At 42.9% G+C, this 27372-nt stretch overlaps 1 protein-coding gene across 1 annotated transcript; it reads right to left on the bottom strand.

Annotated features, from left to right (window-relative positions):
• Positions 1-4487: 4487 nt before the first annotated feature.
• LOC139414918 (cholesterol 24-hydroxylase-like) lies at positions 4488-25769 on the bottom strand. The gene is made up of 15 exons (XM_071162543.1): positions 25450-25769; positions 25129-25206; positions 24926-25007; positions 24640-24713; positions 24332-24418; positions 24091-24229; positions 23709-23822; positions 22998-23160; positions 12385-12450; positions 12137-12209; positions 10352-10436; positions 9633-9743; positions 6036-6124; positions 5338-5404; positions 4488-5161 (listed from the first exon to the last, which is right to left on the bottom strand). Exons 1-15 carry the CDS (start codon positions 25596-25598, stop codon positions 5006-5008), a joined length of 1533 nt encoding a protein of 510 aa, XP_071018644.1. The 5' UTR covers positions 25599-25769; the 3' UTR covers positions 4488-5005.
• Positions 25770-27372: the final 1603 nt, after the last annotated feature.

Below are 27372 nucleotides of genomic sequence, written 5' to 3'. Positions count from 1 at the left end.
TGGTTGGCTCAATTGAGGTAGTATGTACATGAATGTATAGTTAAAGTGACTATGCATATATGATAAACAGAGTAGCAGCAGCGTAAAAAGAGGGGTTGGGGGGTAGCCATTTGATTACCTGTTCAGGAGTCTTATTAAATTGTTAATAAGCCTTTTTGTCCTAGACTTGGCACTCCGGTACCGCTTACCATGATGTGGTCTATGACTGGGGTGGTTGGGGCCTTAGACAATTTTTACGGCCTTCCTCTGACACCGCCTGGTGTAGAGGTCCTGGATGGCAGGCAGCTTCGCCCCAGTGATGTACTCGGCCGTACGCACTACCCTCTGTAGTGCCTTGCAGTCAGAGGCCGAGCAAGTGCGGTACAAGGCAGTGATGCAACCAGTCAGGATGCTCTCTATGTTGCAGCTTTAGAACCTTTTGAGGATCTCAGGACCCATAGCAAATCTTTTTAGTTTCCTGAGGGGGAATAGGCTTTGTCGTGCCCTCTTCACAACTGTCTTGGTGTGTTTGGACCATTCTAGTTTGCTGTTGATGTGGACACCAAGGAACTTGAAGCACTCAACCTGCTCCACTACAGCCCTGTCGATGAGAATGGGGGCGTGCTCGGACCCCCTTTTCCTGTAGTCCACAATCATCTCCTTAGTCTTGGTTACGTTGAGGGATAGGTTGTTATTCTGGCACTTACCCGGCCAGGTCTCTGACCTCTGTCGTGGAAATTTCCTGTATTACCAAATCACGAGAGCAAACCACACACAAGTCAGAGTTATCATAAAGTCCATCTTTAATTATATTGTACAAAATAGTACCAAGACATTACCTCATCCAATGGTATATATCAATTGTCATTTTAGACACTCCCATCCCAAATACAACCCATCCTGGAGAAGCTCACGGAGAGGAGAGTGAGCCTCTAGGTCAAGATAAGGGCAACCTCAGAGGGAACATAGAATGGTTCCAGACACTGCCATCCTCCTCTCCCCGATGGGTAAAGTAGGGAGTGACTGGCACAAAGACATTGTGGAGCCAAGAGATAATTGGTTCCACCTCAATCATCACTTCACATGGTTTAAAAGATATGTTTACATATGAAGACAAGCTTGACCTCTCCCCTTTCTGGGGCCCAAGTAACTGAGAGCTGACAGAGAAATTATAACTGCAAACAGCCAACACTATAGTACAAAAATATACATTCTAAATGACAAGTATCTCACAAGCATATTATAAAAATAAAACATTTGATCTATAAATGTTACTTAAAGATTTCTGATTCTGCCCCGACACCTCCTCCCTACAGGCTTTCTCATCATTGTCGGTGATCAGGCCTACCACTGTTGTGTCGTCTGCAAACTTAATGATTGTTTTTGCAGTCGTGCCTGCCATGCAGTCGTGAGTGAACAGGGAGTACAGGAGGGGACTGAGCATGCACCCCTGGGGAGCTCCAGTGTTGTGGATCAGCGTGGCAGATGTGTTGCTACCTACCCTCACCACCTGGGGGCTGACCGTCAGGAAGTCCAGCATCCAGTTGCAGAGGGAGGTATATAGTCCCAGGTTCCTTAGCAGTCGTGGGTGAACAGGGAGTACAGGAGGGGACTGAGCACGCACCCCTGGGGAGCTCCAGTGTTGAGGATCAGTAGGGCAGATGTGTTGCTACCTACCCTCACCACCTGGGGGAAGCCGTCAGAAAGTCCAGGATTGAGTTGCAGAGGAAGGAATTTAGTCCCAGGTTCCTTAGCTGAGTGATGAGCTTTGAGGGTACTATGGTGTTGAACGCTGAGCTGTAGTCAATGAATAGCATTCTCACATAAGTGTTCCTTTTGTCCAGGTGGGAAAGGGCAGTGTGGAGTGCAATAGAGATTGCATCATCTGTGGATCTGTTTAGGCGGTATGCAAATTGGAATGGGTCTAGAGTTGATGTGAGCCATAACTAACCTTTCAAAGCACTTCATGGCTACAGACATGAGTGCTACGGGTCTGTAGTCATTTAGGCAGGTTGCCTTTGTGTTCTTGGGCACAGAGACTACGGTGGTCTGCTTGAAACATGTTGGTATTACAGACTCAATCAGGGACATGTTGAAAATGTCGGTGAACACACCTGCCAGTTGGTCAGCCCGGAGCACACGTCCTGGTAATCCATCTGGCCCCGCAGCCTTGTGTATGTTGACCTGTTTAAAGGTCTTACTCACGTCGGCTACGGAGAGCGTGATCACACAGTCGTCCGGAACAGCTGATGCTCTCATGCATGCCTCAGTGTTGCTTGCCTCGAAGCGAGCATAGAGGTGATTTAGCTCGTCTGGTAGGCTCGTGTCACCGGGCAGCTCGGGGCTGTGCTTCCCTTTGTGGTCTGTAATAGTTTGCAAGCCCTGTCACATACGACGAGCGTCGGAGCCGGTGTAGTATGATTCAATCTTAGCCCTGTATTGACGCTTTGTCTGGTTGATGGTTCGTCGCAGGGCGTAGCAGGATTTCTTGTAAGCTTCTGGGTTAGAGTCCCGCACCTTGAAATCGGCAGCTCTACCCTTTAGCTCAGTGCGAATGTTGACGGTAATCCATGGCTTCTGGTTGGAGTATGTACATACAGTCACTGTGGGAACGACGTCCTCGATGCACTTATTGATAAAGCCAGTGACTGATGTGTTGTACTCCTTAATGCCATCGGAAGAATCCCGGAACATGTTCCAGTCTGTGATAGCAAAACAGTCCTGTAGTTTAGCATATGCTAAACATTTCACATTCTTAAAATAAAGTGGTTATCCTAACTGACCTAAAACAGAGAATATTTACTGGGATTAAATGTCAGAAATTGTGAAAAACTGAGTTTAAATGTAGTTGGCTAAGGTGTATGTAAACTTCTGACTTCAACTGTATATGTACATATTCTTATTCATCCCTTTACATTTGTGTGTATAAGATAGTTGTTGTGAATTTGTTAGGTTACTTGTTAGATTTTACTGCATAGTCGGAACTAGAAGCACAAGCATTTCACTACACTCTACTAACCATGTGTATGTGATCAATAAAATTGTATTTTATTTGATGAGGCTAGCATAGCACCTTCTCTGTTGAAATTTGAGACCGTCTACACATGTACATGAGGCTAGTAGCATAGCATCTCACTCTCTACCGAATACTGGTGGTGACGTCAATACCTCACATCGGATATTTAAATGTATTAAAATAACGAGATGTATCCACCAATCCAAAGAAAGGAATAGGAGGGAGCTTCACAGCCCACCGTTCCGCCCTGTGGACAACAAATCCCATTGTTAGAGCGGAGATGCAAGCATCTCATCACTATATCCATTATCTGTGCTACCAGTCTACTTGTCCACTTTTAAAGCTGCAATATGTCACTTTTTGGGCGACTCGACCAAATTCACATAGAAATGTGAGTTATAGATCTGTCATTCTCATTGTCTAAAATGACTCATCTAGAGGTATTTTGTATTTGTGTTTATTATGGATCCCCATTAGCTGCTGCCAAAGCAGCAGCTACTCTCCCTGGGGTCCAGCAAAATTAAGGCATTTTATACCATTTTTAAACATTACAATACATTCACAGATTTCACAACACACTGTGTGGCCTCAGGTCCCTACTCCACCACTACCACCTATCTACAGTACTAAATCCATGTGTGTTTTACTGCTTTCGTCGGTTACTTGATGTGGAATAGAGTTCCATGTAGGCAAGACACGACTGTGTGCCTCCCATAGTCTGTTCTGGATTTGGGGAATGTGATGAGACCTCTTGTGGCATGTCTTGTGTGGTACGCATGGGTGTCCGAGCTGTGTTCCAGTAGTTTAGACAGACAGCTCAGTCTATTCAACATTTCAAAACCCCTCAAAACCCCTCCACTTTCAGCCAAGAGAGATTGACATGCATATCATTAATATTAGCTCTCTGTGTACATCCAAGGGCCAGCCGAGCTGCTCTGTTCATAGCCAATTGTAATTTTCCTAAGTCTTTTTTTGTGGCACCTGACCACACGACTGAACGGGTAGTCAAGGTGTGACAAAACTAGGGCCTGTAGGACCTTCCTTGTCGATAGTGCTGTTAAGGCAGAGCATCGCTTTATTATAGACAGACTTCTCCCCATCTTAGGAACTAGTCCATCAATATGTTTTTACCAAGACAGTTAACAATCTAGTGTTAATCCAAGCAGTTTAGTTACCTCAACTTGCTCAATTTCCACATAATTTAGTACAAGATTTAGTTCAGGTTTAGGGTTTAGTGAGTGTTTTGTTCCAAATATAATACTTTTAGTTTTAGTAATATTTAGGGCTAACTTATTCCTTGCCACCCACTCTGAAACAAACTGCAGCTCTTTGTTGAGTGTTGCAGTCATTTCAGTCGAAATTGAAAAAAGCAAGGTCTTCTGGGTGTAAACAAGAAAGAGACAAAACATGAGAATGAATGTTCTTGGTTTGTCTGCAGGTTCACAGCGACACCTTGTGGATAAAAGTATTCTAATCTTCTGGAGCTCAGTGATTTTTGGTCAATTATTTTATTAAAATGTAGTAAATTCACTCCAACAAAGGCACTGTGGTAATGTTGGTTAATATATACTTTATAAATCTCTTTATATTATGTGATAAAGTTCATAACCTTTATATTATGTTATAAATGGTATAAAGAAGTTAATATATACTTTATATTATTTATAAATCTCTTTATTTTATGTTATATTATGTGATAAATGGTATACTGCATAGTAACTACATGATAAGGGTAAATTAACAACATGGAATCAGCACAAATACAAACACTCCTATGTCAAGTCTGTCCTAGTAACTCTTCATCACATAGAACCATCATATTTAAGATATTATTTCACCATTGATACAAACAATAAACGATTGTTCAAAATCCATTCTCATTAAAAATAGCTAGATATTTGAATAAGGTGCTTCATTGAAAGAAAAGGGTAATTTTCTCCACTAGGAAGTATAAGAAATAAGACAAGTATGTTATAGAGAAGTGCTAGTCATGTTCAGGTCCCAGTCAGGTCAGGCTGCGGGTGTCTGTCCTCTGTGTCTGATGTTACACACCACTCCACTCTTTGGTCTCAAAGACCCAGTGTCCAGGATGTCAAAGGACTGGCCAGGCAGCAGGCTGAAGTCAAACCTCTGGAGCAGCTTGGCCATCACTACCTTGGCCTCCATCTGTGAACAACAGATCTCTTTAAAGGATGACAAATCTGGTGTGTTCAACTATAAAACAAAGTATATAATGGAGGCAGAAGTCCAGGAGTAATCTAACTAGGATGGATAATAGGATCAGCAGAGAACAATCCCAAATAAAGTTGTTTCAATGTATTTCATACGGACAGTCTGCTCACCTGTGCGAAGCTCTGTCCCAGACATGAGCGTGGTCCCAGGGCGAAGGGGTAGTAGCAGTAATAGGGTCTTCAGGACAGAAACAAACACAACATGTCTGTTAGCTCTTAAAGAGTGACTGAACGCACAGATTTTTCTGTTGCTCATTAAGAGAAATTAGGTGGGTGTGTCCTCAAAATAGTCTGAATGAATCTAAGATAACTCAAGAAAGCTGTTATTAATTAGGGCATTTTTGTCGACAAGGTTTTAGTCGGGCAATTTTACATATAGCTAAGTTGTTTGGTGCAGTATAAAATGCATAACTTGTTGTCTCATGTAAACAAAGTCTGATCCCCTGCGCTGCTGGGCAGGTCTGTCTCACTGTCTGTGTGTTGTGCCGTACCATCGCATAGAGCACAATCACCGCAGCTGTTTCTCCCGTGTTAGTGGGCGAAATCAAAACCCAACCACCATGTAAGTAATGATGAACTGTTGTACACAAAACTCACAAAACTCCTTTTTGGATGATACAGACTTTATTACAAAATTTACTTGCACTTTTTAGTCAATTTTGGCACAGGAAGAAATGTTTCTGGCTAATATCAATGTAGCATATGCCGTTTTCAACGAGAGAAGTTGATTCTCGAGTTCAGTTCTGCTTTAATCAATTCAAATGTTGTAAAGAAACAATAAAACAATGAAAACGTATCGTGCGACTTACTTGGCAGCGTCTGGATGGAACCTCTCTGGGTCAAACTTCAGCGGGTCCTCAAAGAACTTATCCAACCTTCCACAGATATACGAATTGAACTGTAGACAGACAAGATAGAGGAAAACAAAAGATTTAAGACAGTTTAGGAAATAAAATAAGTACACCCACACCCAAAATAGTTAATGAGGTGTTGACTACACTGTTAAGATGAAGGGAAATGTAACACCTAAACTAGTGGCAACTGAGCTGCCACCAACTTGAAGGAGACAAAACACATAATCCTGATTTGTTTTTAAACATTTCATGGTGTGCTGTAACAGCACTAAATCAAATATTGTGCAACACCTTGCCAGGGACTGGGAACACTAACAGAACAGGTTGAACACACTACTTTGGTGTTTCGAGTTCTGTTTAGTGAAGAATCAGATCCCTTTATCTGGTGTCTTAATGTTTAACATTGTGTTATGTATTTGATCATTTACCATGATACTGCATACCATTTTGGCAGGCATTGTCAAGCGCAGTGTTCAAACCACCAGCAGTAACTGGAGGTTGAACTGCAAGAACCGAGGACTCTGCAGTTGCCTCTTCCACTGAAACTCGTGAATGTGGGAATGGGTGCTGTCCTCATTGAACGTCAAAATGCCTGACAGTTTTGATATCCGTTCATCATGATCCATTACACAACAAACTGCTTAATACCAATATAGAAATACAGTCTTCTTTCAAACATGTACACAACATTGTGAAAGAATCATAGTCTAAAAATGTTGAATTACCCACAATCCTCTAAAAACAGAGTCACGCCTCAAGATAAATGAAAGGTGATTAAAACCAAAGACTTCCAATGGGTTCAAATCAATATATTGTCTCTCACTTTGGTTATCCTCATAAAAGATGATTACATTTTGAGTAACATGTTAAATCAAATTTGTCACATGCGCCGAATACTACAGGTGTAGTCCTTACTGTGTAATGCTTACTTACAAGCCCTTAATAACCAACAATGCAGTTTTAAGAAAGTGCTATTTACTAAATAAACTAAAGTAAAATTAATCAAATCAATCTAACGTTAACACAAATAATACATAACAATAACGAGGCTATACTGAGTCAATGTGGAGGCTATATGCAGGGGGTAAGGTAGGGCTACTGAGTCAATGTGGAGGCTATATGCAGGGGGTAAGGTAGGGCTACTGAGTCAATGTGGAGGCTATATACAGGGGGTAAGGTAGGGCTATACTGAGTCAATATGGAGGCTATATGCAGGGGGTAAGGTAGGGCTACTGAGTCAATGTGGAGGCTATATGCAGGGGGTAAGGTAGGGCTACTGAGTCAATGTGGAGGCTATATGCAGGGGGTAAGGTAGGGCTACTGAGTCAATGTGGAGGCTATATGCAGGGGGTAAGGTAGGGCTACTGAGTCAATGTGGAGGCTATATGCAGGGGGTAAGGTAGGGCTACTGAGTCAATGTGGAGGCTATATGCAGGGGGTAAGGTAATGCTATACTGAGTCAATGTGGAGGCTATATGCAGGGGGTAAGGTAGGGCTACTGAGTCAATGTGGAGGCTATATGCAGGGGGTAAGGTAATGCTATACTGAGTCAATGTGGAGGCTATATGCAGGGGGTAAGGTAGTGCTATACTGAGTCAATGTGGAGGCTTTATGCAGGGGGTAAGGTAGGGCTACTGAGTCAATGTGCGGGGGTACAGGTTAGTTAAGGTCATTTCTAAGTGACTATGCACAGATAGTAAACAGCAAGGAGCTGCGTAAAGACAAGGGGGGGGGGGGGGGTTCAATGTAAATAGTCCAGGTGGATTAGTTGTTCATTAAAATTGGATTTACGTTACTTTGGTAAAATGAAATTAACAAATCATTGAAATAAGTTGCATACATTCGGGGGTATTTTTCCTCTATTGAGACATTTCTGAAATGACAGAGGGGATACAGACAGGTGGGAGAAACAGATTGAAGTGTTGGGGAATTGAACCCCGGCCTACAGTGGGCAAGGGGTGACCTGTCTAAACCAGGTGTGTTACCTTTAGACCACAGGCTCTGCACAACTTGCTTTCATTTGTATTAAATATATGTTGGTAGTTTTTTAGATTCAATTTCAATTCAGCTCAGAATTATTTTTACAGTGTGGCCGAGTGGCTAAAATATCAACTAAATGTATCATGTATTTTTTTTATTTATTATTAACTTTTTACCCCTTTTTCTCCCCAATTGGTAGTTACAGTCTTGTCCCGTCGCTGCAACTCCTGTACCACCTCTGGAGAGGCTTAGGTCGAGACCCATCAGTCCTCCGAAACATGACCCTGCCAAGCCGCACTGCTTCTTGACACACTGCTTGCTTAACCCGGAAGCCAACCACACTAATGTGTCGGAGGAAACACCATACAACTGGCGACCGTGTCAGCGTGCATGCGCCCGGCCAGCCACAGTAGTCGCTAGAGCGCAATGGGACAAGAACATTCCGGCCGGCCAAACCCTCTCCTAACGATGCTGGACCAATTATGCGCTGCCTCATGGGTCTCCCGGTCATGGTCGGGATCAAACCCGGGTCTGTAGTGACGCCTCAAGCACTTGAAAAAACACTTTGGAGTTCCTACAATTCTGTTTTAAAACACATTCTGTGTATTTTTATTTTCTATTGATTTCACCTTTATTTAACCAGGTAGGCCAGTTGAGAACAAGTTCTCATTTACAATTGCGACCTGGCCAAGATAATGCAAAGCAGTTCCACACATACAACAACAGAGTTACACATGGAATAAAACAAACATACAGTCAATAAAACAGTAGAAAAATAAGTCTATATACAATGTGAGCAAATGAGGTGAGATAAGGGAGGTAAAGGCAAAAAAAGGCCATGGTGGCGAAGTAAATACAATATAGCAAGTAAAACACTGGAATGGTAGATTTGCAGTGGAAGAATGTGCAAAGTAGAGAGAAATAATGGAGTGCAATGGAGCAAAATAAATAAATACAGTAAGGGGGGAGGTAGTTGTTTGGGCTAAATTATAGATGGGCTATGTACAGGTGCAGTAATCTGTGAGATGCTCTGACAGCTGGTGCTTAAAGCTAGTGAGGGAGATAAGTGTTTCCAGTTTCAGAGAATTTTGTAGTTCGTTCCAGTCATTGCAGCAGAGAACTGGAAGGAGAGGCAGCCAAAGGAACAATTGGTTTTGGGGGTGACCAAAGAGATATACCTGCTGGAGCGTGTGCTACTGGTGGGTACTGCTATGGTGACCAGCGAGCTGAGATAAGGGGGAACTTTACCTAGCAGGGTCTTGTAGATGACCTGGAGCCATTGGGTTTGGCGACGAGTATGAAGCCAACGAGAGCCTACAGGTCACAGTGGTGGGTAGTATATGGGGCTTTGGTATTAAAACATTTACATTGGTGACATTCAAAACACACCATGTTTACATACTTTACTACATTGAGGTATGAGCCATACTGGCTTAGACAAGGATACTTCATTCCTTTATCACATTAAGGTACCACAACGTATCACATGTTAACACCACAACTAAACTTAGAGATATTATCATACAACAACAGTCATCACTCATCCACATTGTTTTTGAGGTGACTACTCACGACGCATGTGACTCCTGCTGGGATGGGGATGCCGTTGATGACGATGTCGTTGGGGATGAAACGAGAAGTGCCTGGTGCTGTAGGGTACAACCTTAGAGTCTCCTTCAAAACCTGACGGGGGGGAGGTGATATGAATCAAACACACCATGCTGATTAATTGACGATGTGAAGAGTTACGTGACCCGAGACTTGAACACTTGCGTTAGCTCCCTGAGGTACATCCCACTGGGCACAGACATCAATTCAACGTCTAGTTTTTGATTTATATTTGATTTAGTTGTCAACATTAATTAAACGTGAAATCAACAAAACATTTCACCATGTCGTTGGATTTAGGTTAAAAGTTGGGTGCAAAAAGACGAAATGGCCTTCAGTCTTTTTGCAAATCCAATCGGTTTTCCACGTTGATTCAACGTCATCGCATAGATGTTTTTTAGTTGAAATGACGTGGAAACAATGTCGACTGAACCAGTTGTTGCCCAGTGGGATGTAATAGGCTTTAGCTCAGCCGGCTAAAACAGTCTTGTAGCATTCAGACAAACCGGGTTTACATCCAGTTGGTCACACAGTTAACTGCAGTTAATATAGTACAAGTATAGTTGAGATGGCACCGACAGAAATGGCCGCTCTGCTTCTAGCTTTTTTTAGTATGAAATCGTGCTAGTAATTAGTAATGACAAGACAACACAAAATTAACATGGGACAGGTAGATCATTTACCTGAGACAGGTAGGTCATTTTCCCCAGGTCGTCGAAGTTAATTTCCTGTTTCATCCCGAGGACGTCATCCACTTCCTGCCTCACCCTAGAGAGGTCAGAGACACTCACAAACTCAACCAACCTGTTTTTATTACAGAAAAGATCAATGACCAAAATATAAATTATGAAAACAAGTCCTACTGTCACGCCCTGATCTGTTTCACCTGTCCTTGTGATTGTCTCCACCCCCTCCAGGTGTTGCTTATTTTCCCCAGTGTATTTATCCCTGTGTTTCGTGTTTCTCTGTGCCAGTTCTTCTTGTATGTTTCCAAGTCAGCCAGCGGTTTTCCCTTTCTCCTGCTTTTTGCATTTTCCTTTTCCTAGTCCTCCCAGTTTTGACCCTTGCCTGTTTTTGGACTTTGTACCCGCCTGCCTGACCATTCTGCCTGCCTTGACCACGAGCCTGTCTGCCACTTTGTACCTCCTGAACTCTGATCTGGTTTTGACCTTTTTGCCTTTCCACGACCATTCTCTTGCCTACCCCTTTGGATTAATAAACATTTTAAGACTCCCACCATCTGCCTCCTGTGTCTGCATTTTGGATCTTGCCTTGTGCCTTGATGGTACGAACTGGCCATGACAGACCCAGCAGACATGGACCAGCTCTGCCAAGCTGTCTCCCTGCAGGGAACCACCATTGGGAGACATTAGGAGTTGCTCCAGGTCCTTTTGGAAGGGCTCAGTTCCTTGACGGAAAGCCATGACCATATGGAGCAAATCAGGGAGTTAGCTCAGACTGTCTGGAACCTCTGAAAAACCCCAATCACCCAGTAATTTTTTTCCCTGTCTGTGGTGAGATTGTACAGCCTCTCCCGACTCCTGTGAACCCCGCTTAACTCCTCCAGAGCGATATTCGGGGAAACCCGGCAGGTACCAGGATTTCTTTCTCAGTGCTCGCTTATTTTTTAGCCTCAGCCATCTTCGTTTTCTTCAGAACGATCGAAAATAGCGCATATAAGTACGCTAATGTCGGGAAGGGCGCTCCCCCGGACTACGGCAGTTTGGGAAAAAAATATCTCCGTTCAGCAAAGAGCCTCAACTCAAGGCAGGCCAGGTGGGTCCTCCTGTTTACCAGATTCAACTTGACCATTTCCTACCGTCCTGGGTCTAAAAATGTGAAGCCTGATGCTCTCTCCTGCCTATACAGTTCCTCTGCCACACCCTCGACTTCCGAAACCATACTCCCTACCTCATGCCTTGCTGCCACTGTGGTGTGTATTATCCCGCCCTGATCTGTTTCACCTGTCCTTGTGATTGTCTCCACCCCCTCCAGGTGTCGCTTATTTTCCCCAGTGTATTTATCCCTGTGTTACCTGTCTCTCTGTGCCAGTTCGTCTTGTATGTTTCCAAGTCAGCCAGCGGTTTTCCTATTCTCCTTTTTCTTGTCCTCCCGGTTTTGACCCTTGCTTGTTTTTGGACTTTGTACCCGCCTGCCTGACCATTCTGCCTGCCTTGACCACGAGCCTGTCTGCCACTCTGTACCTCCTGGACTCTGATCTGGTTTTGACCTTTTTGCCTGTCCACAACCATTCACTTGCCTACCCCTTTGGATTAATTAACATTGTAAGACTGCAACCATCTGCCTCCTGTGTCTGCATTTTGGTCTCGCCTTGTGCCTTGATAGGACGAACTAGCACAGAGAGACAGGAAACACAGGGATAAATACACTGGGGAAAATAAGCGAAACCTGGAGGGGGTGGAGACAATCACAAGGACAGGTGAAATAGATCACGGCGTGACACCTACTTTGTCAGTATCTCTGGCAGCCTTCCCAGTTCCATGACGGCAAAAGCTAGTTGATTGGCTGTTGTCTCTTGCCCTGTCAAGATTAAAACAACAAAAGCTAGTTGATTGGCTGTTGACTCTTGCCCTGTCAAGATTAAAACAACAAAAGCACTGTCACTTTTGTTTCTTCAAACTTCAATTGTGTGAGAAAAACTATATTACTAAGTTGGAATAAATGAAAGAATAGCGCTTGTTTCAGGGAGACGTACCCGCAATGAAGAACGTCACAAAGTTGTCCAGCATAAGCTCCTCATCATCGTTTGCTATGTTTTCCTCTGGAATGATGGAAATATATCAGTTTACAGCATTGAGACAATAGTGCTACTCAGGGCCCGATTAAGAACACATAGGCCCCGTGCCAAACACACTTTTAAGACACTACGTTAGTGTTTCCTTGAATGTGCTTGTAATACATTTTTTACCCAAATCAATTGTGTTTAAAATATTGATACTCTGTGGCTAAATGATGCTCTCTGGAGTATTTTAAACATTGAAAGCGGCGTCCTGTGGTTGGATCAAAAAATAACGTTTATTTAATTTGCCTTATTTGGGCTTAGGCTTGCAGCTTATTTCATTTATTTTGTATTAATCAGTTATCCAATTAAGGCAGGGCCCCACAGTTACCCCCCTACCACCTCTCATCTGACAATTAGCAGAGCGGCTGCAGGCAGCAGCAGGCTGTTTATACTCATTGAGAATGCAGGCAGCAGCAGGCTGTGCTTGCAGGCAGTACTCATTGAGAGCTCAGAGCGGCTGCAGGCAGCAACAGGCTGTTTATACTCATTACATTGAGAGCTCAGAGCGGCTGCAGGCAGCAGCCGGCTGTCTATTTTTCAGAGCGGCTGCAGGCAGCCAAATCAATTGTGTTTAAAATATTGATACATTGAGAGCTCAGAGCGGTGGCTAAATGCAGGCAGCAGCAGGCTGCTCTCATTGAGAGCTCAGAGCGGTATTTTAAACATTGCAAAGCAGGCGTCCTGTGGTTGGAGCTCAAGCGGCTGCAGGCAGCAATAACGTTTATTTAATTTGCCTTATTTGGGCTTAGGCTTGCAGGCAGCAGCAGCTTATTTCATTTATTTTGTATTAATCAGTTATGCAGGCAGCAGCAATACTAAGGCAGCGGCTGCCAGCAGCAGGCTGTTACTCATTGAGAGCTCAGAGCGGCTGCAGGCAGCAGCAGGCCTCTCATGCAGGCAGCAGCAGGCTGACAATGCGGCTGCAGCAGAGCGGCTGCAGGCTGCAGCAGGCTGTCTATACTCATTGAGAGCTCAGAGCGGCTGCAGGCAGCAGCAGGCTGTCTATACTCATTGAGAGCTCAGAGCGGCTGAGAGCTCAGAGCGGCTGCAGGCAGCAGCAGGCTGTCTATACTCATTGAGAGCTCAGAGCGGCTGCAGGCAGCAGCAGGCTGTCTATACTCATTGAGAGCTCAGAGCGGCTGCAGGCAGCAGCAGGCTGTCTATACTCATTGAGAGCTCAGAGCGGCTGCAGGCAGCAGCAGGCTGTCTATACTCATTGAGAGCTCAGAGTGGCTGCAGGCAGCAGCAGGCTGTCTATACTCATTAAGAGCTCAGAGCGGCTGCAGGCAGCAAATCTAGCAAAACTATATACAGTACCAGTCAAAAGTTTGGACACAACTACTCATTCAAGGGTTTTTCTTTATTTTTACTATTTTCTACATTGTATAATAATAGTGAAGACATCAAAAGTATGAAATAACACATATGGAATCATGTAGTAACCAAAGAAGTGTTAAACAAATCAAAATACATTTAATATTTTAGATTCTTCAAAATAGCCACCCTTTGCCTTTATGAAGCGTTGCACACTCTTGGCATTGTGCAAAGTGTGCCTTGAATTCTAAATAAACCACAGACAGTGTCATCAGCAAAGCACCACCACACCTCCTCCTCCATGCTTCACGGTGGAAACCACACATGCGAAGATTATCCATTTTCTTAATCAGCATTTCACAAAGTAACGGTAGTTGGAACCAAAAAATCTCAAATTTGGACTCATCAGACCAAAGGACAGATTTCCACCATATTTCCTCCAGTCCACTGACCTTCATGTCTTAAAGTAATGATGAACTGTCATTTCTCTATGCTTATTTGAGCTGTTCTTGCCATAATATGGACCTGGTCTTTTACCAAACATGGCTATCTTCTGTATACCACCCCTACCTTGTCACAACACAAATTAACAAAGCAAACCTGTTAATAGAAATGCATTCCAGGTGACTACTGTCACGACATGGCCCTTTGGGGTGTATATCGTGGCTCTCCCCTCTCTCACACCACAAGTTTTATGACTTTACAACAGGTCATAAATTCCTGGTCATGCAGAAAGAAATGGGAAATAAACCTAAGGAACAAAGAGCATCTCTTTGTTCAACTCCTATTCCCCAAAATGGGAGGATTAAACAATATTTATATTTTTGAGAACGTGGGAATGGTCCGTGGGTATTTAAAGAACAATCCTGTCAAAGTTGTTTCATTTTGTGACATTAGGAAGGACGGTGGCACAGAATAACGGTAGCTTTGGAAGTGTACATCTCTCAGTTATTTATTTTCTATCTGAATGTTGTGAAAAATATATGATTGAATATGAAACTATTTGTCAGAAGATGTAATGTCAAGGTGGCCTTCTGAAAGAGATAGTAGTTAAGCTATTAAGTTTTAACAAGCCAGTGGCCACACCCCTGTGAGCCCAGACATTACATCACGTGTCATAGAACCACCCCTTTTTCCACAGTGTATAAAACCCACTTCCTACAAAATATACATTAAGTCAGAGAACGCCGGGACAGAGTCCCCACGTTGGAATGGTTACAATTCTATAGTCCCTTAGAACATACTCCTGTAGTTTGGCAACACGGCTGGAAATGGTTAAACTCTGAGACTATCGATCACTACAGAATAAGAGCAAATCTTAGACATATGATTGCTAGTCTGCAGCTAGGCCTCATTGTTTCTGTTCTGTGTCATGTCTGTGCGTTAATCGTGTTTCTTATTTTGTATGATGTTGCGTTTATTTATTTAAACACTCACTCCCTGAGCTTGCTTCCCGACTCTCAGCGCACTTCGTTAGTTAGTAACCAATATCTACTGTTTGTTCATTTAATTCTGTGTGATTATGTAGTTTGTTAATTAGTTAGTAGATAATTAAGCCAATTTGTATATCGGTGATTTAGACGTTCAGTAATGAGAACTGATGAGGTAATAATAATATATTCATGAGAATGAATAATTGATCAAATATTAAAATATCTGAAGAGTTATATTCGGAAAATTATAACTCTGTAAATCTCAACCTTTTCCTTGGTGCCCAGACTTCCTAGTTAATTAATGTTTACATGATTAGTTTAATCACGTAATAATTAAGCCTAGAGGACTGATTTGATAATATACAGTATTCCCATTTCATTATAGTCCAGACAACAACTATTTCCCAATGTTCTTCGTGTTCATCTATCCTTTTCCACAATCTTCTGGTGTTACGTAGCACCACGACACTAGTTAATGAAGCTGGTTGAGAGAATGCCAAGAGCTTGCAAAGCTGTCATCAAGGCAAAGGGTGGTGACACTTTTTTGGTTATCACATGATTCCATATGTGTTATTATATAGTTCTGATGTCTTCACTATTATTCTACAACGTAGAAAATTTTAAAAAGAAAAGAAAGCAAAAACAGATTTTTTGAATATTTTGTAAATGTATTAAAAATAAAACAGAAATTGCTTATATACATAAGTATTCAGACCCTTTGCTATTAGACTCAGAATTGAGCTCAGATGCATCCTGTTACCATTGATCATCCTTGAGATGTTTCTATAACTTCATTGGAGTTCGCTTATGTTAAATTCAATTGATTGGACATAATTTGGAAAGGCACACAACGGTCTATATATAGGTCCCACAGTTGACAGTGCATGTCAGAGTAAAAAACAAGCCATGAGGTCGAAGGAATTGCCCATAGAGCTCTGAGACAGGATTGTGTCGTGGCACAGATCTGTGGAAGGGTTCCAAAACATTTCAGGAGCATTGAAGGTCCCCAAAAAACACAGTGGCCTCCATCATTATTAAATGGAAGAAGTTTAGAACCACCAAGATTGTTTTTAGAGCTGGCCACCAGACCAAACTGATCAATCGGGGGAAAAGGGCCTTGGTCAGGGAGGTGACCAAGAACCCGATGGTCACTCTGAATTTCGCTCTTGAGTTCATCTAGCTTGCAAACAAAACTACTCCAGCTACAATACCTCTTTTGCCAATTGGCCTGGACCCTTTGTTGACACGGAGCCCAGCCGATAAATCACGACTGGTCTGCCGACGTAATCCCGTACATTGTGCCTTTAACCGGCCTTTGCTGGACGTCGGTGAAGACGCTTCTACTACCGGCCTGCATCCTGACTGGTTGCATCACTGCCTGGTACTGCAATTGCTCGGCCTCTGACTGCAAGGCACTACAGCGGGCAGTCCGTACGGCCCAGTACATCACTGGCTGCTTGCCACCCAGGACCTCTACACCAGGCGATGTCAGAGGAAGGCCCTAAAAATTGTCAAAGACCCCAGCCACCCCAGTCATTGACTGTTCTCTCTACTACTGCATGGCAAGCGGTACTGGAGTGCCAAGTCTAGGTCAAAAAGGCTTCAACAGTTTTTACCCCCCAAGCCATAAGACTCCTGAACTCCTGACTTTTTCCCCAACCCCTCTTTTTACGCTGCTGCTACTCTCTGTTGATCATATGTGCATAGTCACTAACTATACATTCATGTACATACTACCTCAATTAAGCCAACCAACCAGTGCAACCATTGGCTAACCGGGCTATCTGCATTGTGTCCCACCCACCACCCGCCAACCCCTCTTTTACACTACTGCTCCTCTCTGTTCATCATATACAGTGAGGGAAAAAAGTATGATCCCCTGCTGATTTTGTACGTTTGCCCACTTAAAAAAAAAATCGATTTGCATTTTAATGAGGGAAATAAGTATTTGACCCCTCTGCAAAACATGACTTAGTACTTGGTGACAAAACCCTTGTTGGCAATCACAGAGGTCAGACGTTTCTTGTAGTTTTCCACCAGGTTTGCACACATCTCGGGAGGGATTTTGTTCCACTCCTCTTTGCAGATCTTCTCCAACTCATTGAGGTTTTGAGGCTGACGTTTGGCAACTCGAACCTTCAGCTCCCTCCACAGATTTTCTATGGGATTAAGGTCTGGAGACTGGCTATGGTTTTTTATTTTTATTTTGGGAATATCAAGGTGTTAAGGTCCCTAGAAAATATTCCTATTCACAAATTAAATATATTGAGACACAGTTTAGTCACCCTGTCATCTCAGATTTTCTAAATATGCTTTACAGCCAACGCTAGACAAGCATTTGTGCAAGTTTATCAGCCTAGCATAGCATTATGCCTTGCTAGCAGCAGGCAACCTTGTCACGAAATCAGAAATGCAATCAAATTAAATTGTTTACCTTTGATGAACTTCGAATGTTTTCACTCACGAGACTCCCAGGTAGATAGCCAAAGTTCATTTTTTCCCAAAATATTATTTTTGTAGGCGAAACAGCTTTGTTTGTTTTTCACGTTTGGCTGAGAAATCGCCCGGAAATTGCGGTCACCACAACGCCGAAAAATATTCCAAATTAGCTCCGTAATATTGACAGAAACATGACAAACGTTGTTTAAAATCCATCCTCAAGGTGTTTTTCTAATATCTATTCGATAATATATCCGTCGGGACCGATTGGAGTAATGGCTACCTCTGTATTTTACGCGAGAATCTCTCTCGGAGCCACCATGTGACCACTTACTCAATGTGGACGCCTAAGGCTATTCTTTAACAGTAATGCGTAAAAGTACGTCACAATGCTGTAGACACCTTGGGGAATACGTAGAAAGCGTAAGCTCGTTGATGGTACATTCACAGCCAAATAGGGAGTTATTGGAACGCAGTGCTTTCAAAACCTGGGGCACATCCGGATTGGATTTTTCTCAGGCTTTCGCCGGCAACATCAGTTCTGTTATACTCACAGACAATATCTTTACAGTTTTGGAAACGTTAGAGTGTTTTCTATCGAAAGCTGTCAATTATGCATATTCTAGCATCTTTTCTTGACAAAATATCCCGTTTAAAACGGGAACGTTTTTTTTCCAAAAATGAAAATACTGCCCCCTAGCACCAAGAGGTTTTAATATGCTTCTTCTTGAGCCACTCCTTTGTTTGCCTTGGCTGTGTGTTATGGGTCATTGTCATGGTGAAATACCCATCCATGAATCATTTTCAATACCTTGATTGAGGGAAGGAGGTTCTCACCCAAGATTTGATGGTACATGGCCCGTTGTTTGATGCGGTGAAGTTGTCCTGTCCCCTTAGCAGAAAAACACCCCCAAAGCATAATGTTTCCACCTCCATGTTTGACGGCGGGGATGGTGTTCTTGGGGTTATAGACAGCATTCCTCCTCCTCCAAACACGGCGAGTTGAGTTGATGCCAAAGAGCTCCATTTTGGTCTCATCTGACCACAACACTTTCACCCAGTTGTCCTCTGAATCATTCAGATGTTAATTGGCAAACTTCAGACGGGCATGTATGTGCTTTCTTGAGCAGGGGGACCTTGAGGGCGCTGCAGGATTTCAGTCCTTCACGGTGTAGTGTGTTACCAATTGTTTTCTTGGTGACTATGGTCCCAGCTGCCTTGAGATCATTGACAAGATCCTCCCGTGTAGTTCTGGGCTGATTCCTCACCGTTCTCATGATCATTGCAACTCCACGAGGTGAGATCTTGCATGGAGCCCCAGGCCAAGGGAGATTGACAGTTCTTTTGTGTTTCTTCCATTTGCGAACAATCGCACCAACGGTTGTCACCTTCTCACCAAGCTGCTTGGGGATGGTCTTGTAGCCCATTCCAGCTTTGTGTAGGTCTACAATCTTGTCCCTGACATCCTTGGAGAGCTCTTTTGTACGTTTTCGCCATGGTGGAGAGTTGGAATCTGATAGATTCACTCTACAAAAAATCCAGAAAAACGCATGTCAAAAATGTTATAAATTGATTTGCATTTTAATGAGGGAAATAACTATTTGACCCCCTTTCAATTAGAAAGATTTATGTGGACAGGTGTCTTTTAAACAGGTAACAAACTGAGATTAGGAGCACTCCCTTTAGGAGTTGCAATCTACTGCAGAGAGAACTTTGACAGAACTTTGCAGGCTGTCATACTTTCCAGGTTCTATGCCCAAACAGTTTGAGCTTCTAATTTTAAAAATGTATTTCTCCAGAAATAAGTCTCTCACTGTTGACGCCTGTTATAGACTCCCCTCAGCTCCCAGCTGTGCCCTGGACACCATATGTGAATTGATTACCCCCCATTTATCTTCAGAGTTCGTTCTGCTAGGTGACCTAAATTGGGATATGCTTAACACCCCAAACGTCCTACAATCTAAGCTAGATGCCCTCAATCTCACACAAATGATCAAGGAACCCACCAGGTACAAACCTAAATCTGTAAACATGGACACCCTCATAGATATTATCCTGACCAAATTGCCATCCAAATACACCTCCCTGCCTCATTGCCTGCATCCACTATGGGTCCGCGGTCAAACGACCACCCCTCATCACTGTCAAACGCTCCCTAAAACACTTCTGCGAACAGGCCTTTCTAATCGACCTGGCCCAGGTATCCTGGAAGGATATTGACCTCATCCCATTAGTAGAGGGTGCCTGGTTGTTCTTTAAAAGTAGTTTTCTCACCATCTTAAATAAGCATGCCCCTTTAAAAAAAAATTGAATTAAGAACAGCCCTTGGTTCACTCCAGACCTGACTGCCCTCGACCAGCACAAAAACATCCTGTGGCGTACTTCACTAGCACCGAATAGTCCCAGCAATATGCAACTTTTCAGGGAAGTTAGGAACCAATACACACAGTCAGTTGGGAAAGCAAAGGCTAGCTTTTTCAAACAGAAATTTGCATCTTGCAGCTCTAACTCCAAAAAGGGACCCTGTAAAGTCCATAGAGAATAACAGCACCTCCTCCCAGCTGCCCACTTCACTGAGGCTAGGAAACACTGTCACCACCAAAAATCCACGATAATTGAGAATTTCAATAAGCATTTCTTACGGCCGGCCATGCTTTCCTTCTGGCTACCCCAACCAACAGCTCAACACCCCCCGCAGCTACTTGCCCAAGCCTCCCCAGATTCTCCTTCACACAAATCCAGATAGCAGATGTTCTGAAAGAGCTGCAAAACCTGGACCCGTACACATCAGCTGGGCTAGATAATCTGGACCCTCTCTTTCTAAAATCATCTGCCTCCATTGTTGCAACCCCTATTACTAGTCTGTTTAATCTCTTCTCTGATTCTTTGATCCACCTCTATGCAGACGACACCATTCTGCATCCATCTGGCCCTTCTTTGGACACTGTGTTAACAAACCTCCAGACAAGCTTCAGTGACATACAACACTCCTTCCATGGCCTCCAACTGCTCTTAAATACTAGTAAAACTAGATGCATGCTCTTCAACCGATCGCTGCCCGCACCCGCCTGCCTGACTAGCATCACTACTCTGGACGGTTCTGATTTAGAATATGTGGACAACTACAAATACCTAGGTGTCTGGCTAGACTGTAAACTCCTTCCAGACTCATATTAAGCATCTCCAATCCAAAATGAAATGTAGAATCGACTTCCTATTTTGCAACAGTCTCCTTCATTCATGCTGCCAAACATACCCTCGTAAAACTGACTATCCTACCGATCCTCGACTTCAGCGATGTCATTTTACAAAATAGCCTTCAACACTCTACTCAGCAAATTGGATGCAGTCCATCACAGTGCCATCCGTTTTGTCACCAAAGCCCCATGTACCACCCACCACTACGACCTGTATGCTCTCGTCAGCTGGCCCTCGCTACATATTCGTCGCCAGACCCACTGGCTCCAGGTCATCTATAAGTCTTTGCTAGGTAAAGCTCCGCCTTCTCAGCTCACTGGTCACCATAACAACACCCACCCGTAACACTCGCTCCAGCAGGTATATCTCACCGGTCAACCCCAAAGCCAACACCTTCTTCGGACGCCTTTCCTTCCAGTTCTCTGCTGCCAATGACTGAAACGATTTGCAAAAATCACTGAAGTTGGAGACTTCTCTCCCTCACTAACTTTAAGCATCCGCTATCTGAGCAGCTCACCGATCGCTGCAGCTGTACACAACCCATCTGTAAACAGCCCATCCAACTACTTACCTCATCCCCATATTGTTTTTATTAACTTTTTTTTTGCTCTTTCATGCACCAGTATTTCTAATTGCACGTCATCTGCACATCTATCACTCCAGTGTTCATTTGCTAAATTGTAATTACTTCGCTACCATGGCATATTTATTGCTTTACCTCCTTACTCCGTTTGAACACACTGTATATAGATTTTTCTATTGATATTGACTGTACGTTTGTTTATCCCTTGTGTAACTATATTTTGTTTTTTGTCGCACTGCTTTGCTTTATCTTGGCCAGGTCGCAGTTGTAAATGATAACTTGTTCTCAACTGGCCTACCTGGTTAAATAAAGGTGATATATATATATATATATATATATTATATGTGGAGATGGGAGAACCTTCCAGAAGGACAGTCATATCTGCAGCACTCCACTAATAAGGCCTTTAAGACAGAGTGGCCAGACAGAAGCCACTCCTCAGTAAAAGGCATGACATGACAGCCCGCTTGGAGTTTTCCAAAAGGCACCAAAGACTCTCAGACCATGAGAAACAAGATTCCCTGGTCTGATGAAACCAAGACTGGACTATTTGGCCTGAATGCCAAGCATCACGTCTGGAGGAACCCTGGCAGCATCCCTATGGTGAAGCATGGTGGTGGCAGCATGCTTTTCAGCGGCAGGGACTGGGAGACTAGTCAGGATCGAGGCAAAGATGAACGGAGCAAAGTACGGAGAGATCCTTGATGAAAACCTGATACAGAGCGCTCAGTACATTAGACTGGGGTAAAAGTTCACCTTCCAAAATGATAAAGACCATAAGCACACAGCCAAGACAACGCAGGAGTGGCTTCGGGACAAGTCTCTGAATGTCCTTAAGTGGCCCAGCCAGAGTCCAGACTTGAATCCGATCGAACATCTCTGGAGAGACCTGAAAATACCTGTGCACCGACGCTCCCCATCCAACCTGACAGATATTGAGAGGATCTGCTGAGAAGAAAATATAGGTGTGCCAAGCTTGTAGCGTCATACCCAAGGAGACTTGATGCTGTAATTGCTGCCAAAGGTGCTTCAACAAAGTTCTGAGTAAAGGGTCTGAATACTTATGTAAATGTGATATTTAAAAAAATGTAATTAGCAACATTTTCTAAAAACCTGTTTTTGCTTCATCATTATGGGGTATTGTGATGTCATTATGGGGTATTATGTGAAGAATGATGAGGGGGGAAAAATGATTTAATCAATTTTAGAATAAGGCTGTAATGTAACAAAATGTGGAAAAAGTCAAGGGTTCTGAATAATATATACTGTATATATTTCCCTTTTTTTGTTGAAAATATAATTTATTTTTATGCTTCCTCTTGGGCCCCCCATGGCCCTGGGCCCAGGGGTTTAAGCCCCAGTAAGTCCCTGCATTAACCTGGCCCTGGTGCTACTGAACCTCATCAATAACATCACTGTTTTAGCAAGTCACATGCAGAGTCACAGGTAAAAGGTTTCCAATGTTAGCCTGGTCCCAGATCTGTTTGTGCCGACTTGAACAATGGCAGGAGTTGGCAAGACGGCACGAACAGATCTAGGATCAGGCTACTACAACATGCCTTTGCCAGCCGTCTTGAGGATCTGTGTGAGGATGTCTTTTGGAACGTCCTCTCCGTTTTGTACGGCCATTTTCCTCTCGTTGATCCACTGTCTGCCTGTCGAACGCAGCAGCTGACAAGACTTCTTCACCTCGTTGATGAACTTCTTGTTCTTTGGGTAGAGCTACATATGTAGGATCTTAATTTGATTACTCTTTTTCAATTATGTGAATTTTCCTGCACAGCAGGAAATGCAAATGTGTGTATTGAATGTTTAAAGAGGCTTGTAAAGTTTGTAATTTCCACTTAAAAATATCAGACTTGATGTAAAATGAAATAACCCCTACAAAAAATGTCCATTAATTATAATCAACATAATAATTCACATGTTTGTTGCTGCAGGATTATTTTCCAGCTGTAGCAAACAGGATCAAAATAAACTCCTACATCTTTAGAGATATGTCATCCGACCATTTATTTAAATCCCATCTAGGGAATGTGACTCTGTAAAACGCATTATGGTGCATTTAGCCACATCTTACAGGCTTCCTACTTGGAAGGATGGAAACAAGAGACTAAAACAAACTGTTCATGAGTGTAATTTTTTTTAATTGTATTAGTTTCTTATAAAATAAGATTTTATCTAATGAAACTGTAGGATTTCAAATAGATCAATTCAATAAGCCATCGTTCTCGAGAAGCATCACTAACATACTTGGTGTCATTATTTACCTGGAAGGTGAAGTCTCTGACATAGTGGACCATTCCCTTCAGACACATCTCTATAGCGTTGGGGAACGGAGAGTCACTCTCCTTCAGCAGATCCAGCTCCACTCCAAACGCCACCTACAGATGAGATAAAAACAGAGGATTGACAACATGATAAGGTAAAACTCCTGGTTCTAGTTATGCTAATTATAGCTAGCACATTGGCTTGGTGAGACTAAATTGTATATTGCTTCGGTAATGAGTGTGTTATCAGTTGTCGTAAGCAAAAAACTGCCTGTTATGACAATTTTACTGTCAGATATACAAACAAATGTAGCTTTATAACAGAAAGAATAAATTGTAGGGGCAGTGTGGGGATCTGAGGGTAACAGGAAGTGACCGTTACCTTAGTGATGACATCCAGTGTCACACAGTTGAACATGTGTTGCATGTTGGCAGCTGTGTTGGTGTCAGCCATGTCCGCCAGTTTATCCATCAGCTTCTCTGCCCTCTCGTTGAACGCACCCATCTGACCCCGCAGGTACCTAACAATACACAGCAATGATGGATGGATGAACAGATGGATGGCTGGATGGATTGATCAGTGGAGTGATCAATGAGTCGATTGATCAATTATAGTGACTTACAGACTGCTGAAGGCAGGGTCCATTATTCTTCGCTGTTTGTACCACTCATCATGATTCTGTGCTGTGACCAGGCCATTTCCAAAAAACCTATGAAGAAGAAGGACAACAGAGTATTTACTCTAAGACTGAATAAACTGACCAGTGACCAAGCTGTCCTGTTTGAATGTCTATATACTCTGTAGGCTACGCATGCAATAACCAGCATTAGGAGGGTTTGTGTTGAAAGAGTTTGAACCAACCAAAACATTGACACAATAAATAGTAGTAGGAAGTATATTTAGATAACATTAATTATACAGAGGACTCACCTCTGTCCAAACAGGTTGAAGAGACGCTTGTAGAACAGTGGGGCTTTGGGGTACTTAGGTGACATCAGGACTTCCTGTGGAGACAAATAAAAGTGTCTGTTTGGTTTGAAGGGGGAATTGGGGTAATGGGTTATTTTACAGCACTTTCATTTCGGAAATTAACATGGTAAAATGTATGATTACACTAATCTTGATTAACCCAGAACTAAAATCTTGCTTAATTTGGTCAGGTGTTTACGTTGTCAGTTCATCAGAGATTATAATTACAGTAATTTCACAGGTTTACCTTGGTGGTATCAGGACAGGTCACACACAACATCACAGCATGCAGACCGTTGATACGGTAGACCGGTCCATAAGTCTCAGCCCTGTCAAAGATGGAATAGATCTTTATTGTCCCAGGAAAAACAACACCTGATAATGTGTATGTGTGTGCGTGCGTGCGTGCGTGCGTGTATGTCTACTGCTGCTCAATAGCATTCAACTCACCATTCCAGGAATTTGTCGTGGACAATTCGATCATTGCTCATCTCCCTCTGAATGGTTGGTAAATGTCCAAATATAAAACTGGGGAGAACACGAGACGAATTCATCCATAAATGAAAAATAAGAACGTTATAACATGAGTGATACCTTCACCTAGTGAAAAGGAAAAAGACAGGTGAAACAGCGACCCTGACGGCTGTTGAGGTTAACTTTCACCTAGTTCCTTATCAACAAATCCAATGCGTTGTCACTCGATATAGTTGAAAATAACTTTTAGGTACAGCATTTTAAAATAAATATTCAAGTTACATCATACTGACTCACCTATCCCTTGGTGGTCCCGGTATGTGATCATATTTCAGATGAATATATTTTATGTAAAGACAAAAACAGAGAAATGCGCTGAAAATCAATCCAAGCAGGCAAATAAGCAAATAACCGATCCAACCTGCAAAGAAAGAGAAAAGGGACATATTTCCGAAGACTCGGTAGCTCGCGGTGACCCTGCAAACCAGTTATGTGTTGTCGTTTCTTTTTGGACGGAATTTGGTCACCCGTAGTAGTACTAGTAGTAGAGAGATATGTGAAGCGAGAGGGTTTACTCTGCATAAAATATGTCCACGTCAAGCAGATCGTTAATTATTAATTATTTATGGAGTGGCTGCGGTTCTGCATTTTCTGGAACCCCACTTGTATGGAGCAAGATAGCTGCCAAAAGGTTGAATATACATATCGTTAAGAATGTAAGAAAATCCATATGTAAATTGTTAGGATTGTAAGAAAAGCCATGCGTGAAACATGAAATGTAAACTTTAAAATAGATCTGTAAACTTACAAACCCTATGTTCCGACTATGAATGAACATTTACACGTTCAATTATTACTTTACAACTCCCTTCACTCGTTATAGATCTTTTAAATACAGTTCATTCAGGAAAGTATTTAGACCCCTTCCCCTTTTCCACATTTGTGACCCGTTTCAGGAAACTAGGCATATGTCACAGGTCACTACTTAACAGGAGAGCCGTTTGAACGTAAATGTAGTGTCTTAGCTCTTATTACTTATTTATATAATACGAAAGACTCTGAATACAAGAAATTGAACTGAAGCTTCACATTTAGTAAAACTAGTTAGTACCAGAATAACATAGAACAACACTGCACATGACCAAGAGTTCTCCATTCTTAAAGGGGACTTCAGTAATTAACAGAACATAACATTCCTTCTCTTATACCATCGGAGTTACTTTTACCAAACCACAACTGAAACATTTCCCAGAACTTGTTGTAGTTATTTTGCATCTTTTAATTTGAACTTGAACAGTTTGTTTTTGTTTGTTTGTTTATAAGTCCAGTCTGTCCGGTGAACGGTGCCTTCGCTCTGTGTAGCACCTAGGATTGTCTGGAGGCTCCTGAACATCCTCAGCGTGTGCTTGTTATAGCTTCTGCTATAGCAGCACCTTTATCAACACGTTCCCTTCTTTCAGCCTGGGGTCTCTTTACTGCCCCACCGTCCTCTACAGTTCCCTGTGTGTCACTCTCAGGATCTCTGTGCCTGTTCTCTCTTGATTGTTGTGCTGTTTTCCATGGAATGCATTTAGGGTTTGCACAAAGCGTTCTGCCAGCCCATTGGTGGCAGGGTGGTACGGAACTGATGTTGAGTGTTTGATTCCATTTACTGACATGAATCTTGTAAACTCGTCACTTACAAAAGCTTGCTCGTTGTCACTTACCAGCTGCAGCGGCAATCCGAAGCGTGGAAACGTTGTTCTGAGACACTCTATCGTCTGAGCTGCGGTGGAGGAGTCAGTGCAAAACACCTCTGGCCATTTGGAATGGGCATCAACTACAATCAGAAACATGTGCTTTTCAAAGGGACCAGCGTAGTCCACATGAATTCTCTGCCATTGTTCTGTGGGCCGTTCCCATGGTGGACTGGGACAGGAGAAGGCATGTGAAGGGTTTCCAAACATCCGCTACAGTTCTTCGCCCTATTTTCTATCTGTTGATCCAGACCTGGCCCCCAGAAGTGGCTCCTTGCGAGCAGCTTCATTTTGACAATTCCAACATGACCTTCATGTAGTTGCTGCAAACCTGATGTTGGCATTTCTGGGGTATCATGACTCTCATTCCCCACATCAAACATACTTGGTACGTTGTAATTTCGTTTCTCCGCTGGAAATACGGAGTCAGCTCCTTTCTGCCAGTAGCTGGCCATCCTGACATGGTGTAGGTGTACACTTTTGA

This window comes from Oncorhynchus clarkii, chromosome 8 (assembly GCF_045791955.1).
Source record: "Oncorhynchus clarkii lewisi isolate Uvic-CL-2024 chromosome 8, UVic_Ocla_1.0, whole genome shotgun sequence".
Taxonomy (NCBI): Eukaryota; Metazoa; Chordata; class Actinopteri; order Salmoniformes; family Salmonidae; genus Oncorhynchus; species Oncorhynchus clarkii.
This window is presented reverse-complemented; position numbering and strand designations above follow the sequence as displayed.